The sequence below is a fragment of the Bufo gargarizans genome, chromosome 2, assembly GCF_014858855.1.
Source record: "Bufo gargarizans isolate SCDJY-AF-19 chromosome 2, ASM1485885v1, whole genome shotgun sequence".
In the NCBI taxonomy this organism is placed as follows: Eukaryota; Metazoa; Chordata; class Amphibia; order Anura; family Bufonidae; genus Bufo; species Bufo gargarizans.
In genome coordinates, this window is record NC_058081.1 from 709,179,202 (window position 1) to 709,197,120 (window position 17,919).

Below are 17,919 nucleotides of genomic sequence, written 5' to 3' on the forward strand. Positions count from 1 at the left end.
ACCCGCACCTATCTGACCTTGATGGAATGTCCTAGCAATATGCCGTCAAAGTCCCAAATGACACAACCCCTTTAAGTCTGTTTTATCAGCCAACCTCTTCACCTCTGGGGCCCCCCCCAAACGTTTTTCTTTCTTTGGTTCGCATGGTGGTAAAGTCCGCCCCTGTCTATCCTATAGATAAGTGATGAGTTCTTATGGTGTAAGAACTGTAAGTGCAAAAATGTAGGATTGTTCTTTTCGTGTGTGGCCCCCCATTTGACATCTTTTGCATCTTTCAGCTATGTCTTGGGCCACGAGGCAATGAAGCGGATGCAGAACGCCAATGTTCTCATCTCAGGGATGGGTGGTCTCGGCGTGGAGATTGCAAAGAACGTTATCCTGGGAGGAGTCAAATCCGTCACCATCCATGACCAGGCAGACACAAAGTGGGGAGACCTCTCTTCTCAGGTCAGCAGACTGCTGTGGACGCCCCCGGCTCCTGGACATTGGCCTCCTCGCGCACAATCACTGATCGTGTTCTCATGTTACAGTTTTACCTCCGTGAGGAAGACGTTGGCAAAAATCGAGCCGAAGTAGCCCACCCCAGACTGGCCGAGCTGAACACCTATGTGCCTATACATGCCTCTACCAGCCCCCTGACTGAAGAATTCCTCTCCAACTTCCAGGTAGAGTAGCCCAGGGGCCGACGTGGGTCTTCAAGGGTTTTATATCTGGTGTTAAAAGGGAATGGGACGGGGACCTTTTTAAAGGGCTTGTCCAGCATGGCAGAGTGCTCTGAGTGATTTAAGATAATTGATACCCTCGCCAATCTCCTGCCGCTTACCAGTTCGCCGCTGGTGTCTCCTTCCCGGCTTGATGTTGAGGCAGGAAAGGCCGGTTCATCCAGTCACTGGTCCACCTCCACCAGTAAGTGCCTGAGCGGCCTTTACTGCCATTTCCTGATTGTCATGACCCAGTAAGCACTGGAATGGGAGCATCGAGCGAGAACATACAGTCTTGCAAACTTTTTTTTAACCATTTTGAGCCCTTTAAAATAAAAAAAATACTTTGCCCCTCTGGATAACCCTTTAAAGGCTATGGACGTATTTGGGGCAGTTTTTCATGATTGCGTTGTACTCATTTTGGGCTAAAAAATAATTTCAGTTGGTCTTCATTAAAAATGTTTAGCCGTTTTTTTAGATACAAGGGTTAAAAAAAAAAAATCAGTCCCGAGTTCCGTTAGCTGACGGCTCATGTTTAGTAATTGTCTCTGAACTCCTGACCTCAAACATTCAGATAAGAATATGGCTTAAATAAGTATTTGAGGATATTTTCAGAGGATCAGAGATAAGAGCTGCACATGAGCTGTCAGCTGATGGAACCCAGGAGCAACAGTCTGGAAATAGACAGATTTATTTATTTTTGTTAACCCTTGTATCTCACAAACGGCTGAACATTTTTAATAAAGACCGGTTTTAAAAATATGTTTTTAGCCCAAAAAGGACCCCTGAGGGTGTCCATAGCCTTAACATTTTGGGCTTCTTTCACATGAAGTAACAATGCTGATTTTGGGGGTTTATTTGCACCCACTAAACAGCTTGTCAGTGCCCAGGCATGGGGCATGTGCCAACCACTCGGACCTGCTGGAGCTTATGGTAACTTCCCTGTGGATCTGACAGGCAGGATCCTGCTAAGACGTTGCTCCGGAACGTCCAGTCAGGATTTCCTCTGTAACCTGCTTTTCCCATTTTGTGCTTTGCCTCATTATTTTTCTGTCTTTCCTTCAGCTTGTGATTCTCACTGATTCCACACTAGACGAGCAGCTACGAGTAGGCGACTACTGCCATGGACACAGCATTAAGTTCATTGTGGCCGACACCAGGGGTTTGTTCGGGTGAGCGCTTATTGCTTATGCTGCAGCCAGTGAATGTATTTTCTGTATTCTAGCCAAACGCATTCCAGCCTTTGGCTGGGAAATACCCTTTTAAAGTTTTTTTTTGGGGGGGGGGGGGGGGGAATTTTTAAACTAACCTACCCTCTAGATAGGCCATCACTATCTGATCGGTGGGGGGTCCTACACCCTAGGCACATCACGTTCATTAGTCACATGGCCTAGGCGCAGCTCAGCCTCATAGAAGTGAACGGGGCTGAACTGCGATACCAAGCACGGCCTCTATACTATGGACAGTGCTGTGCTTGGTGAGCTGAGAAGGCTGTGAGCGCCAGAGTGCCTTCTCAAACATCTGATCGGTGGCGGCCTGGTTCTCGGACCCCAGATACTGATGACCTATCCAGAGGATAGCATGTCTGCGGCCTGCTCTAAAGGAGTTTTACTGTAGCAGGACTCTGCAGAGTTTACTGTCATTTTCTGTACTGAATATTTCTGGGTTTTCCCCATTGCAGGCAGCTGTTCTGTGACTTTGGTGATGATATGGTCGTCCTGGACCCCAATGGAGAGCAGCCCTTAAGTGCCATGATTTCTATGATTACAAAGGTATGAAAACCTTGGGGGTTCTGGTTGTTGTAAATTAGAATTTGTATTCCCCCAAATCTACCGAAAGACCCGTCCTCAGTGCTGCACAGAATAACAGCCTGAATTCACATGGCATATGTGCCATGAACAGATCCCGGTGCATATGACTGTATTGCTTTACGGAGGCGTACTTTAGAGAATTGCTTTACACACGGAGAGGAGGCGGCCATTAGAGCCACGTTTGTGTGTTTAGTGATCATTAAAGTTTGATACGATGGGGTGTGTTTTCTTAGGATAACCCCGGCGTGGTCACCTGTCTGGATGAGGCTCGGCACGGCTTTGAAACCGGCGATCATGTAACCTTCACTGAATTACAAGGCATGACGGAGCTCAACAACCATAATCCTGTGGAAATCAAAGTGCTAGGTATGATCGTCCTTCATACGTCTCCTGTATCGCAGTAACGTGTCCCTAAATGCTTGTGTGTCTGCGAGTTGCATCATCCCTGTTCTTTCCCTGCAGGACCATACACCTTCAGCATCTGCGACACAACCAAGTTCACAGACTACGTCCGTGGGGGCATTGTCAGCCAAGTAAAGATGCCGAAAAAAATCAGCTTTGTAAGTGTCAGACCTGTAGTCGGACATATTCTCTTCCTGCTTCAGTAAATATATCCTACGTGTTTTATTGTCGTCTTTTGTCTAGAAACCCTTAAAGGAGTCCCTCCAGGAACCCGAATTTCTTATTACAGACTTCGCCAAGTTTGATCATCCATCCCAGTTGCACCTGGGCTTCCAGGGTCTGCACGCCTTCCAGAAGAAGAATGGTCGCCTTCCAAAGCCACGCAGTGAGGTCAGGGTCTTTTACATTCAAGGTTGGGGAGTTTTGTAATGACCCCATTTTTATTTTATTTTATAATGATCTTTGTATTGGTGACAGACTGATGCTAAAGAGTTTCTGACCCTAACCAAAGAGATCAACGAGAAATCATCCGGATCTGCAAAGCAGGAGGAGCTGAAGGAAAGCCTTCTGAAGAAGCTGTCTTTCCAGGCCACCGGAAATCTTGCCCCTGTGAATGCCTTCATTGGAGGTTTGGTGGCACAGGAAGCCATGAAGGTACTGCACACATCCAGCAGGCTGCCTGCGTGTCGTTATGCTCTGGTTGGTTGTACTGATGGTCTTTCTCTCTGCAGGCTTTGTCAGGGAAGTTCATGCCAGTCATGCAGTGGTTGTACTTTGATGCCCTAGAATGCTTGCCTGAAGAAAATGAAGATTCGCTACTGAACGAGGAGATCTGCAGTCCGGTAAGTGCTCTCCTCATTTTTTATTTTTATTTTATTAAGCCCCTTCAAGACGAGTGTCGCGCTCCAGACTCACAGCTGTGAGTATGCAACATCACCCGTCCTGCCCTTCCGGCACTGCAGGGGTCCCATAGCATTTTATTGATTTATGATGGTATGTAACACTTAGAGTTCTGGAATGTATTGTATAACACTGACATAATGCTGTCAGTGTTATCCAATACCTTCCAGAACTGTAAGGGTTGCTTAGCATCATAAATCTATATAATTATAGTGCTCCGGAGTTCAGGACGGGTGCTCTCCGTGGCACGCGCTGTGAGTCCAATGCGTTGGGACCCGCTTGTGTGAAAGGCGCCTTATGCCTTCAGCCTACTAATACACATTCTGATTTCACTCCCCCCGACAGAAAAAATCTCGGTATGATGGGCAGATTGCCGTTTTTGGATCCGACTTTCAGGAGAAAATTGGCAAACAGAAGTACTTTTTGGTAGGTGCCATGCCTTCTTTTTCTCCCCTCAGTTACGGAGGACACAGATGGCCCACTGGGCTGATTAGTGTATTATTTTATTGCTGCGGGACATAAATGGAAGTGATATTGGTGTTGGTTCTTCCTATGCAGGTTGGTGCTGGCGCCATTGGCTGTGAGCTGCTGAAAAACTTTGCCATGATAGGCCTGGGGGCTGGACAAGGCGGTGAGGTCATTGTGACAGACATGGACACCATAGAAAAATCCAATCTGAACAGACAGTTCCTCTTCAGATCCTGGGATGTTACGGTGAGTGCTGCATTACTGATGCTTGTCAGAGGGTTAAAGGGGGTATTCCTATGTCGCTAGGATATGCCACCAATGTCAGATGCAGGTCCTACCTCTGGGACCCGCGCCTATCTCAAGAACGTGCCGCCTAATTGAAGGAGCATGTACCATTCATGAGCGGCATGCTCTCCATAAATTTCAACGGGAGCGTGCTCAGCTATTTTCAGAAGTCACATGGAACTGAATGGAGGGGGGCACCACTCCATTCACTTCTATAGGACTGCTGGAGATGGCCAAACCAGCTCTCGGCTATTTGTGGCCATGTCATAGAAATTAATGTTAGGGCGATGCACATACACGGCTGCTCTCCACTCACTTTGGGGGTCCTGTTCTGGTGATGGGTGTAGATCCTGCACACTTTGGTGGCATATCCTAACGATATCCCACCAATATCTCTCAAAAGGGGCAAAACCTCCTTTAAAAAAAACAAAAAACCTGTCCATTTTGGCAGATGTCTGAGGGGGCAGAAGTGTCGGGCTTGTTGGGTTTCAATTTGCCGAATCCCTTGTCCTCATAGGGACGGGCTACCACCAGAGGAGTCTGCCTGCTGCTTCTCCCCCTTTTTCCCACTGCAGACACATGCACCCTTGGCTGAGGCGAGCATTCGTGTGTACGGGAGGGGGCTAGTGGAGTGCATAGAATCTCATTTGGTTTCCAGTCGGCTGACTTCTTGTTATTTCCTGTCATGTTGCAGAAAATGAAATCCGAAACTGCAGCTGCAGCAGTGAAACAGATGAACCCAAACTTGAATGTCATAGGACACCAGAATCGTGTGGGCACAGACACCGAGAAGGTTTACGATGACGATTTCTTTGAAGCGCTTGATGGTGTGACCAATGCACTTGACAACGTGGATGCCAGTAAGTAGACAGCAGGGAATACAGAGGCAGCGCACCTATTTTCTAGATGAGTCGTGGATGCAACTGGTAGGCAGAGAGGCTGCAGTATTGAATTAGGACGCATGTGTTTTGAATAGACAACCTTGAGATTAGGATGCCTTTCTATGGTAGGCAGTAGTGCATGAGAGGTGATGTCACTTAAAGGGATCTTTCTTTGTGACAGACTTGTATCTCTGCCTTTATTTGAATGACCCTTACAGTTGCAGGGCCAACACAGTTACTAGTATACGGCAGTTTTGTTGCCTCTCTGGATCGATACGTTTTCCAGGATTGTATAACTTATAACCTGTCCTCTGGGTAGGTCATCAGTACCTGATTGGTGGGGGTCCGACACCCGGGATCTCTGCCGATCAGCCGTTTGAGAAGGCACCGACGCTGCTGCCTTGTCCGTGCTCACCAAGCACAGTGTCCTACATTGTGTAGTGGCCACGCTTGGTATCGTAGCTCAGCCCCATTCACTTCTATGAGGCTGAGCGGCTCCTAATACATGTGACCGATGAACGGCACTCACAGGAGCGCCACTGCGGGCTTCTAGGTGTCGGGCCCCCACCGATCAGATACTGATGACCTATCCAGAGTATAGATCATCAGTATATAAGTCTCAGAAAACCCCCTTTTAAAGATCTGTCATGAATATTGGTTTAGACCACTAATGACTAAATGTCACTTTACATACAAGAGGCGGGGGCAGTGCACGGTTAGACCCGCCTGCTCTGGCGCAAAATTAATTGGTTATTTTGGCAATGCCTGTATCCTAGTAAAGAATTACCTCTGAATAGGGGCTAGTATTTCTGGGGCTGGAGCGACTAGAAGTTGCGTTAAACCATTTAGTTCAGTCCTCAAACCGACGGCATGACTAACTTCTCTGTATTTTGTGTCTGTAGGGATGTACATGGACCGCCGTTGTGTGTACTACCGTAAGCCACTTCTGGAATCTGGAACTTTAGGAACCAAAGGGAATGTCCAAGTTGTGATACCTTTCCTCACAGAGTCCTACAGCTCAAGCCAGGACCCCCCAGAAAAGTCCATACCTATATGTACCCTGAAAAACTTCCCCAATGCCATTGAACATACCTTACAGGTAATTCGATAGAGGCGTGGCTGCGGGAAACTGTTTTATATGTAATGGCCCTGGTCTGCTCTTTGGGAAAATACATCATTGTTGGGGTACGATTCCCAGCACCCAGGACGATCAGCCTACGGCCTCTGCATCATGTACCAAGCACAGCGCCATGCAGTATATGGTGGTTGTACTTGGTATTGCTGGTCAGTTCCCTTCACTTGAATGGGACTGGGCTGCATAAAGGACATGAGAAGGGTTAAACGTGACATCACAAAGAAGCCGCAGCTGATCGGCAGGGCTGCTGGGAAGTGGACCCCAGTCTGTCCCAAAAAACTGCCTCAGAGACTTGCAGCTATTAGGACTCGTCCTGCCCCTCCTCAGTCTACCTGATTAGGCGGCCTGTGCATCCAGACAGAAGTTGAATGAAAAGATGGTCACGAATCTACACCTGTCTCCATTCTACTTCGGGACCTCTGGGGTCCCTGTTTTCCTGGTAGGTAGGACCCCAATTATCAAACCTTTGTCTTTGAATCGGAGGACAACTCCTCTAAGTACACACGAGCAGTAGCTATGTGACTGCTTCATCACAGGCCACATTTGGACCCCCTTAGGAAATGTGACGGCAGAGGTGAAATAAAGTGTATAGATGTGTCTGCCTAATTCTTAGTAGGGCTGGGTTCATACACAGCTTTTTTGGTAAAAAGACAGTGAATTTTCATGCATTTTAGCCAGAGGTAGATTCAAAAGGACTTTAAAATAAAAAGGACTTAAAGGGTATGTGCAGTGATTTTATATTGATGACCTGTCCTCAGGATAGATCATCAATATCTGACTCCCAGGACCCCCTGCAGATCTGTTTGATGAGGAATGCTTCTTCCTGGTCATTACACTAGGTGATGTCTCGGAAGTGCAGTGTAATGACGAGCACTCGCTCCTTTCACTTGAATGGGGCGAGTATTTGTAATTGCACTGCGCTGCCGCTCCACAGGAGACAACGCATGGAGTAACAAGAGAAAGCAGCGCTCCATACATAGAGCGCGCCATCTACTCGTCAAACAGCTGATCGGCGGGGATCCCAGGTGTCAGACCCCCCTCCAGTCTGATATTGATGACCTGTTTGACCAGTAGGACATCCCCTTTAAGATACTTCTCCTTCCTGCTGGATCCACTCAAAATGCTCAATGCCCGCCATTAGAGAAATCTCCCATTAGAGAAATTATTGTAAGGGTGCGACCACATGGTGCGATTGTGTGAGGTGAATGGAGGTGGATTAGTACTTGGAATTGACCATGTCTTCTGTGTTTGGTTTTCAGTGGGCTCGGGATGAATTTGAGGGACTCTTCAAGCAACCAGCAGAAAATGTCAATCAGTATTTAACGTGAGTTGCAATCTTCTTCTTTTTTTTTCTTCTCTCCTTGGTAAGGGTGCGGTGAGTGACTGCCATTTTCCTGCTGAAGCCAGATTTATTCTCTGCCTGTCGTTTGATGTGTTTTTGTTTTTTTTTGTTCTAAAGGCATGACTAATCTGTAGTGTTGTGCCTACTGCTTTTCATATTGGCTCTCGCCTAGGAAAAAAACTCTAGTGCCACCTAGTGGGAGTAGCCAACCAATGGCCAAGACCCTGCAACATGACTTGGGCTACTTTCACACTCGCATTTTGGCTTTCTGTTTATGAGATCCGTTCAGGGCTCTCACAAGCGGTCCAAAACGGATCAGTTTTGCCCTAATGCATTCTGAATGGAAAAGGATCCGCTCAGAATGCATCAGTTTGGCTCCGTTCCGCTTGCAGCGTTTTGGTGTCCGTCCGGCGAAACTGAGCCAAACGGATCCATTCTGACACATAATGTACAGTTGTGTTGAAAATAATAGCAGTCAGACATCACTAACCTGATCAATCTCTGTTTTTGGTAGAAATGCTTTGTCTACATGGCAAATAATTTACTAGCAGTTGTAGTAGAGTAATAGAAAGGCATGACATGCATGCTGCTGATTCTGTGTAAATTAATCACTTGTTCAAAATAATAGCATGGTGGACTTCAATGAGTGAGGTCATTTATTCTTTGAAGAACGGGTTGCAATTATTGCCCTTATTTCAGGAAGGAAGGCAGCAAATGCTGTACATGCTGGTTACAGTGCATTTCTCTCTGAAATTCTGAGGAAAATGGGTCGTTCCAGACATTGTTCAGAAGAACAGCGTACCTTGATTAAAGGGTTTCTCCCACCAGAAAAAGTCATGTAGCTGACTGACATTAGCGATGCGCTAATGTCGGCACTACATTACAGTATGTTTCTGCCCTGCAGCTGTTTTTTGTAAAATAAGCACTTTTATAATATGCTAATGAGCCTCTAGGTGCTATGTGGGCGTAAAATCAGCACCTAGAGGCTCCGTCCACTCACGCTTTATCCCGCCCAGGTCGCCTGTTCTGCCCGCCCCGCTCCTCTTGATTGATGTCACTGTTCCCTGCATCGCAGACTAAATCCCGCGCCTGTGCCGTTCACTTCTGTATTCGGCGCAGGCGCAGTGAGTAAAGGCCACTCTCCTGATGCTGACTTTCTCACTGTGACGTAGTAGGCGCAGTGAGGAATCCGGCACCAGGAGCGCATCATTCATTTACTGCGCATGCGCCAAATACAATAGTAAACGGCGCGGGATTTCGTCTGCGATGCAGGGAACAGTGACATCAATCAAGAGGGGCGGGCAGAACAGGGGACCTGGGCGGGATAAAGCGTGAGTGGACGGAGCCTCTAGGTGCTGATTTTACGCCCACATAGCACCTAGAGGCTCATTAGCATATAATAAAAGTGCTTATTTTACAAAAACAGCTGCAGGGAAGAATGTCAGAAACATACAGTTATGTAGTGCTGACATGAGCGCATCGCTAATGTCAGTCAGCTACATAACTGTATTTCTGGTGGGAGAAACCCTTTAAAAAGTTGATTGGAGAGGGGAAAACATATAAAGTGCCGAAAATGATCGGCTGCTCAGCTAAAATGGCGACCAAATCCTGAAAGACGTGGAAGAAAGGGAAAAACTGTCATTCGAATGGATAGAAGAATAGCCAAAATGGCAAGGACTCGGCCAGCAATCGGCTCCAGGAAGATGAAAGAAGGTGTAAAGTTCCCTGTGAGTCCTGTTACACTGAGCAGACGCCGATGTGAGGCCGAGCGATCTGCAGGAAGCCCCCGCAAAGTCCCACTGCTGGAAACAAGACATGTGCTGAAGAGCTTACAATCTGCCAAAGAGCACATTGACGGCCTGAAGAGACATTGTGTGGACTGATGGAAGTGAGATTGTTCTTTTTGGGTCTAGTGGCCGGAGACAGTTTGTCAGACGACCCCCAAACACTGAATTCAGCCCCAGTACACGGTGAAGACAGTAAAGCATGGTGGACCAGCATCATGATATGGGGATGTGTCTCAGACTACGGTGTTGGGCCTATTTATCGCAGACCAGGGATCATGGATCAGTCTGAATCCATCAGAATACTGGAAGAGGTCCTGCTGCCTTATGCTGAAGAGGAAATGCCCTTGACATGGGTGTTCCAACAAGACAACGACCCCAACACACCAGTAAACGGGCAACATCTCGGTTCCAGACCAACAAGACTGACGTCATGGAGCGGCCGGCCCGATCCCCGGATCTTAATCCAATAGAAAACTTCTGGGGCGACATCAAAAATGACGTTTCTGAGGCAAAACCAAGAAATGGAGAAGAACTGTGGAAAGTAGTCCGATCCTCCGGGGCTGGAGAACCTGGTCACAGGGGCAGAAGGTGGTGACTCCGAGCGGCACAGACGTCCAGCAGGTCTCAGAGACGGCGGGTATACAACTGAGTATTAGTGACGGGATTCAGAGGAAAGGAAATCCTCAGACATTTCTCCGTTTATATAATGAATGTCTGTTTGTAAAGAAGACCAGCACTGCTATTATTTTGAACAGTCTAAGGGTACTTTCACACTTGCGTTGTTTGATTCCGGCAGGCAGTTCCGTTGCCTGAACTGACTGCCTGATCAGGCAAACTGTATGCAAACGGATGTCATTTTTTCTGACTGATCAGGCATTTTTCAGACTGATCAGGATCCTGATCAGTCTGAAAAATGCCTGATCAGTCAGAAAAATGCATTGCAATGCATTGCAATACCGGATCCGTTTTTACGGTGTCATCAGGCAAAACGGATCCGTTTTTTTTTTTTTTTCCCTCACTTTTAAAGGTCTGCGCATGCGCAGACCGGAAGGACGGATCCGGCAATCCGGTATTTTGAATGCCGGATCCGGCACTAATACATTCCTATGGGAAAAAAATGCCGGATCCGGCATTCAGGCAAGTCTTCAGTTTTTTTTCGCCGGAGATAAAACCGTAGCATGCTACGGTTTTCTTTTGCCTGATCAGTCAAAATGACTGAACTGAAGACATCTTGATGCATCCTGAACGGATTACTCTCTATTCAGAATGCATGGGGATATGCCTGATCAGTTCTTTTCCGGTATAGAGCCCCTGTGACGGAACTGTATGCCGGAAAAGAAAAACGCTAGTGTGAAAGTACCCTAATATTCACTTTTCTTAATTTTTTTTTTTTTTTTTAGAGGAACAACACAAATTTGATACATTTTTCTTCATGTTTTGATTTGGAACAGAATGTGTAGTGTTCCCAATGCATCTGTGTGGATGGAAATAGAAGCTATTAGAAGGATTTGGAGCTTTATTAAACACACTGCTATTATTTTGAACACAACTAAGTCAATGGGGACGGATCCATTTTCTATGACACAATCTGGCACAATAGAAAACGGATCCGTCCTCCACTGACTTTCAATGGTGTTCAAGACTGATCCGACTTGGCTATGTTAAAGATAATACAAACGGATCCGTTCTGAACGGATGCAGACGGTTGTATTGTCTGAACGGATCCGTCTGTGCAGATCCATGACGGATCCGCACCAAACGAGAGTGTGAAAGTAGTCTTAGGAAATTAGCAAAATCGTGAGCCGTCTCAAAAAGGAAAAGATAACCAACTGCAGGCTTTTTGCCCCTTGTCAGTACGGAGCAGGGTTTGGTAGGTGAGAGGCCATTGATGGGGGTCTGGTGGGCACCATACCCCAACTCCACAGTGAGAAATGGTACCCCAAATGCTTATTGCATCGTTGTCGCGCTCCACCCCTTCAGACCCTGCACTAGGTTTTTTTTTCTCATTTTGATTTTACTGCTTGTTTTTAATGACTGTTCGTATTGGTCCTCAGGGACCCAAAATTCATGGAGAGGACTTTGAAGCTGCCCGGCTCTCAGCCCTTAGAGGTGATTGAAGCTGTGCACAAAAGCCTAATAACCGACCGGCCCAAGAGCTGGACAGAATGCTTGACCTGGGCCTGTAATCACTGGCATACCCAGTACTCCAACAACATCCGACAGCTGCTGCACAACTTCCCTCCGGAACAGGTGAGCAGACGTTGACCATGCGCTCCTTATCAAAATACTGGACGCTGGAAAATCGGTAGCGACACCTGGGTTTTGTTTTTGTTTTTTAGCTGACCTCTACTGGTACACCCTTCTGGTCTGGCCCCAAAAGATGTCCTCACCCCCTGACCTACGATGGGAACGTGGTAAGTGCTTCCGTCTTCCGTCTGGATGTTTCTGCGGTGGGGTGTATAAGGGTGACTTATGCTCTCCGTGTTACCTTCACAGCCCTTGCACTTGGATTATGTCCTCGCAGCTGCTAACCTCTTTGCACAATCCTATGGTATTGCTGGATCCACAGACAGAGCTGCCGTCTTGGACCTCCTCAAATCTATCAAAGTGATAGAGTTCACCCCCAAATCCGGAGTAAAAATCCACGTATCTGACCAAGAGATGCAGAATGCACACGCCTCCCTGGGTATGAGGTTTTATTTTTATGCAAGGGGGGGGGGGGGGGGTGTATTAACCCTTTTGAGGACATGCCGATATTCCGTGTTCGTTCTCATAGCCACTTGAGGGCTTGTTTTTTTGAGGGACAACTTGTACTTTTCTAGTGGCACCGTTTAATATCGCATGCAGGATGGTGGGAAGCTGGAAAATAATTCCAAATGGAGGGGAATAGGAAAGAAACAAATGTGACAGTTTTATGGGTTTTGCTTTTACAATTACAATAACCACATTTTATATAGTTTTTCATTTCAATACGATTATAGTGTGATAGTTAAAGGGGTTCTGCACTTTCATTTAACTGATGATCGGCGGGGGTCCGACACCCGGGACCCCCGCCGATCAGCTGTTTGAGAAGGCAGCGGCGCTCCAGCAGCGCCGCGGCCTTCTCACTGTTTACCGCCGGCCCACTGACGTCACGACTAGTATCAACTAGCGTAGGCGCGGCTAAACTCTGTTCCCTTGAATGGAGCTTAGCCGCGCCCACTCTAGTTGATACTAGTCGTGACGGCAGTGGGCCGGCGGTAAACAGTGAGAAGGCCACGGCGCTGCTGCCTTCTCAAACAGCTGATCGGCGGGGGTCCTGGGTGTCGGACCCCCGCCGATCAGAAGCTGATGATCTATCCAGAGGATAGATCATCAGTTAAATGAGTGCAGAACCCCTTTAATGCGTTTTGGGGCATTGCTGCAATTTTTTTTATTATTTTTTTTTTATATATATATATGGGGAAAGGTGGGTTATTAGAATTATTATATATATTTTTTAAGCCCCCTGGGGGGCTTAAATATGCAATTTTCAGATCGCTTCTCCCTTGCACTGCAGTGAATTAGCATTGTAGTGTATGGCCCTGCCACCTGCAGGCCTCCATAAGAACTACAGCTGTAACAGCATAGAACTCTTCATAGACCCCTGCTATTAACACAAGCCAATGGCTTCCCTGATCTCGGCACAGGGAAGCCGTTCAGGCTCCGGGAGTGCAGCACCGGAGCAGGTGCAGTCTATAAAGAGATGCCATCAAGAGGTTAATGGCTTCATTATGAGAAACCTTAGAGAGATGAACAACGCAACTGGTGACCTAACTGGGTGATTTGTTTCGTAGACGACAGCCGCCTAGAGGAGCTGAAGCAGAGTCTCCCTACGCCAGAGTGTCTTCTGGTTTCAAAATGTATCCCATCGATTTTGAAAAGGTAAAGTAATCCCAGACGTTGGCTTTAAAGGGGCTGTTCAGTTTGGACAATCCTGTTTTATTAGAAGGGTCTCGTAACAATCAGCTGATGATGGGCTATCCCGCTACTGGGACCCCGCTCACTTAGCAAGTGCTGAGCGCTCTCGCAGCCACAGGCGGAAAAGACATTCGGGTTTGTCCAGATGCATCTGAGTATTTCCCCTGTGGATGAATCCAGCACAAAACCTGTGTGGTGTAGGGATCTTGCTGCCAAGTGAGCATGCCGCCGATCTGACAGTTTACCCCAAGCATGGCGCTGAGATTTTACAAATCGCTGGCCCCCTCCTGCATGTATAATCAAGCCACCTAATTGATGGCCTGTCTGGAAGGCATGGATTCCCGAGGTCCTCCATAGGGAGACAGAACTTTTGAAGCTGTTTTCTACCTTTTTAAAGGGGTATTCCCATCTCACACATTGGGGGCATATTGCTGATCGGTGGGGGTCCCACTTCTTGTAACGCAGCCGGCAAAGTGGTGGCAGGCAGTGCCGTGTCCGGCCACCACCACGCATTCCTATTGGCCTGCCGAAAATAGCTAAGCGTGCTGCTTGGCTATTTTTCAGAATCCCCAAATGCACGACCACAGCTTCCATTCACTTCTATGGGCCCAACGGAAATAGCCAAGCCAGTGCTCGGCTATTTTGGGAGCAGCCACCATAGAAATGAATGTAGGGCAGTTGCGCATACGCGGTGCACCCTCCTTCACTTTGCCGACTGCATTTACGAAACCCTCCTTCACCTCTGGGACTCGCACCTCTCAGACAATGGGGGCTTATCCTAGCCATATGCCCTCATTGTCTGAGATGAGGAAAACTGCTTTAAATGACATCTCTGGACAAGGTAAAGGGCAAGGGCCGATCCCCCTACACCACAAATAATTAGGATTAGGCCTCATGTAGACGACCATATTTTTGGTCTGCATCCGGTCTACGTTTTTGTGCAGTGTATGCCTGTTTCACAGCCCCGCAAAAAAAAAGCGCACATTGGCATTTCTAACATGGGGCAGAACACGCAGGAGGATAAATGCAGGGTGCACATGGACTATATTCGTGTTTTGTGGAACTGCAATTTGCAGACAGCAAAAACGGATGCATCGTGAGCGTGAAGCCTTATGGTGCTGTCACATTCCGCCCTCTTAGTACCGGCTCCTTCATAATTAATGTCTGTCTTATAGGATGATGACACAAACTTTCATATGGACTTCATTGTGGCAGCTTCTAACTTGCGAGCCGAAAATTATGACATCCCACCTGCGGACCGTCACAAGGTAGGTGCTCTCGTGTGAAGGCGCTTCACTTCTGTCATGGGTCTAGTGTCCTTTCCTAATATCAGTGAGGAGCGCACTCGCATGGCATCGACTGGAGGTAAACCGGATACAGTTTGAAGGATATGCCAAGAGCTTTCCAAGTGCGTGCGCCAAACATCCACCATCAGAGGTGCTCTGCGTGGTCACATTCGACATGAAGGTGATTTCTGGTGCATCTGGTCTAGTAACACTGTTGGGGCCCCTATAGCTTGTAGACTAGTAGTAGGACAGTTTGAAGATGAAGCTGCAACGGCAAAGCATGAGCTGCGGGGTTGGGTTACGTTCTGCCCTTGATTGCAGCCCTCTCCTGCCTTTTGCAGAGCAAGCTGATAGCAGGCAAGATCATTCCCGCAATCGCCACCACCACAGCGGCAGTGGTCGGCCTCGTGTGTTTGGAGCTCTACAAGATTGTTCAAGGACACAAGAAGATCGAGTCCTTCAAGAACGGCTTCATGAACTTGGCCCTGCCCTTCTTTGGCTTCTCCGAGCCCATCGCAGCACCGAAGCACAAGGTGAGTTGCCGCCCGACGTCATTAACTCTGCGTTTTCCTTTCTCGTTGAGCTTCACTAAGCACCGGTGTGATCTTTTTCCAGTACTACGATCATGAATGGACTCTCTGGGACCGGTTTGAAGTCAAGGGCATCCAGGACAACGGTGAGGAGATGACGCTGAAACAGTTTTTGGACTATTTTAAGGTAAGCCTCCCTGGAGTAGAAGTGACATTTCGAGGTGCCACAGACGGTCCCCTAGCGCTGCGGTCATTTGTTTGGCCTCCCGATTTTGTTACCCGCGGTGAGGGAGACATGAGTTTGCCCATGTCATCTGCTTGGGTGACTAGCTGTCACTGATTAACTAGCTGGTGATGTATAAACCTGGTATGTTTTATTGTTTGCAGGATGAACATAAACTGGAGATCACAATGTTGTCGCAGGGAGTATCCATGCTCTACTCCTTCTTCATGCAAGCCGCCAAGCTGAAGGAACGTCTCGAACTCCCGTTAGTATCCTCCACCATTTCTTCTTCTTCATGATTTTAGCTGGTGGGGGGGGGCCTGAGCTAGAGCAGTCGGAGTTTATACAACACGCTCTCCTCTGTTGGCCAGAGCTTAGAGCAACTACGAACAGCGTCCGTCTCTCTGGAGGACGCCGCAGCGTCAGTGCGTGACACTGGGCACCATGTAATGTTTAATTTCCCCTGTGGTGGCGCTTCAGGGGAAGGGAACACAACTTCCCGTACAGCTGACCGCTCGGGGACCTTGGACCGGACAAACCATGATCTACTTTGCAAAGCTTTTCTGACGTAAATCAGAGATTGGGGGGGGGGGGGTTTAAGAGGTTTCATAAGCCGCCATATAGAGGAGGCACAGGTCTTTGAATACATTTTCTGCTAGAAGTTAGGAGTGCATTTCTAGTACTTTGGTCTAGATGGGAGTTACCAGTTGGGGATGTGTCCCTGCACAGTCTGTCAGACTGTGCAGGGACTCCCCCCTTCCCCAACAGGTAACACCTATTTGGACCTTACTGCTAGCAATTCATTCATTACTTCTAGCAGGCATGGCACAACACAGACTAGAGGAATAAATGCTCCGGAATTGTTACATAGAGGATGCAAGTAGTTGATAAAACAGACATGTGCCTGGTCCTGCTTAAACGGAGGCGACAAGGTCGTCTTCGAATTCCTCCCTATTAGACTTGGTGCATCCGTATAACTCAAGTTCATGTTGAAAGCAGCTTCTAGGGGTGGCTGGTAGCTTCAACAAGTCGATCCCGAGAATCGGCCGAATGCTGGGGGCGGGGTCCCGAGAATCGGCCGAATGCTGGGGGCGGGGTCCCGAGAATCGGCCGAATGCTGGGGGCGGGGTCCCGAGAATCGGCCGAATGCTGGGGGCGGGGTCCCGAGAATCGGCCGAATGCTGGGGGCGGGGTCCCGAGAATCGGCCGAATGCTGGGGGCGGGGTCCCGAGAATCGGCCGAATGCTGGGGGCGGGGTCCCGAGAATCGGCCGATTGCTGGGTGAGGGCTTTCCTGACTTGTATGTGACTCTGTGGTATCTCTTCTCTTGCAGGATGACCGAAATTGTCACAAAGGTTTCCAGGAAGAAGATCGGGAGACACGTGAAAGCTCTAGTGTTCGAGCTCTGCTGCAATGACGACGACGGAGGGGATGTGGAGGTCCCCTATGTCCGCTACACTATCCGTTGAGGGCCACCAGATCTCCAGCTGCAGTGCACGTTGGGGAAGGGATAGCTGGAGCAGATCGGAAATGGGCACAGGATTTTGGGGGGGCGGGGGGTGAATTTTAAGGAATTAAAAAAGGAAAAAAAAAAAGTTTTGGGAGTTTGACTCTTCTACTGCTATTAACCCTTCAGTGTGGTGAAGGGAACATGACTAAGGGGGGGTGCACGACTCATCTTAATGTAATCCTATCACCTGTCTGGTATCATGTGATGTTTGTGATCATTTTCTGTACATGACCATTTTTAACACTTAGATCCAACTAACCAGCACCCTGTCCTCTCGCCTGCACTCCAACACCCCTTTAGAGGTGCTTACTCCCAAACTCCCCCTCCCAAACCTGTCCAGTCTCCTCAGCCATTCTTTCCGAGAGGCTCCAGCCGCCGATGACATTTCCTGCTCCATGTATTTGTACCGCTAGTCGTTTAGTGCACCTGCCGCATGTGGCGCCATCTGCTGGAAGGAGGGTTATTGGTTGTTGGGAATTAAGCTGGAGACGTCTGTGCCCTCACGTGTAAGACCAGCTGCATGGGGAGCATACCATAAATTTTTCTTTTCTTTTTGCCTTGCCCACAACATCCAGACCACGCCGGTGACCTGAGGGCTGAAGAGCAGTGAGATAGAGCTTTAGTGTAATGAGAAATACAGTACTGCTGTTCTTGTAGAAATGTCTCTTTATACTGTGTTTGAAATCTGAAAAAAATAATAAAAAAAAGAAAGGAATTAA

The 17,919-nt window shown here is 48.0% G+C and overlaps 1 protein-coding gene across 1 annotated transcript in view; it reads left to right on the top strand.

The window, feature by feature from the left end:
- Positions 1 to 17,919, top strand: part of LOC122929084 (ubiquitin-like modifier-activating enzyme 1) — a 38,512-nt gene extending 20,593 nt beyond the window's left edge. The window contains 24 exon segments of the mRNA XM_044282538.1: positions 279 to 447; positions 531 to 665; positions 1,767 to 1,873; positions 2,383 to 2,473; positions 2,746 to 2,878; positions 2,975 to 3,072; positions 3,158 to 3,304; positions 3,392 to 3,568; positions 3,646 to 3,756; positions 4,160 to 4,240; positions 4,373 to 4,528; positions 5,262 to 5,427; positions 6,351 to 6,547; positions 7,843 to 7,907; positions 11,767 to 11,962; positions 12,052 to 12,126; positions 12,209 to 12,398; positions 13,528 to 13,578; positions 13,581 to 13,615; positions 14,827 to 14,919; positions 15,279 to 15,470; positions 15,553 to 15,654; positions 15,855 to 15,955; positions 17,024 to 17,919. Of these exon segments, the coding sequence (XP_044138473.1) occupies positions 279 to 447; positions 531 to 665; positions 1,767 to 1,873; positions 2,383 to 2,473; positions 2,746 to 2,878; positions 2,975 to 3,072; positions 3,158 to 3,304; positions 3,392 to 3,568; positions 3,646 to 3,756; positions 4,160 to 4,240; positions 4,373 to 4,528; positions 5,262 to 5,427; positions 6,351 to 6,547; positions 7,843 to 7,907; positions 11,767 to 11,962; positions 12,052 to 12,126; positions 12,209 to 12,398; positions 13,528 to 13,578; positions 13,581 to 13,615; positions 14,827 to 14,919; positions 15,279 to 15,470; positions 15,553 to 15,654; positions 15,855 to 15,955; positions 17,024 to 17,159 (3,004 nt within the window). The 3' untranslated portion in view covers positions 17,160 to 17,919.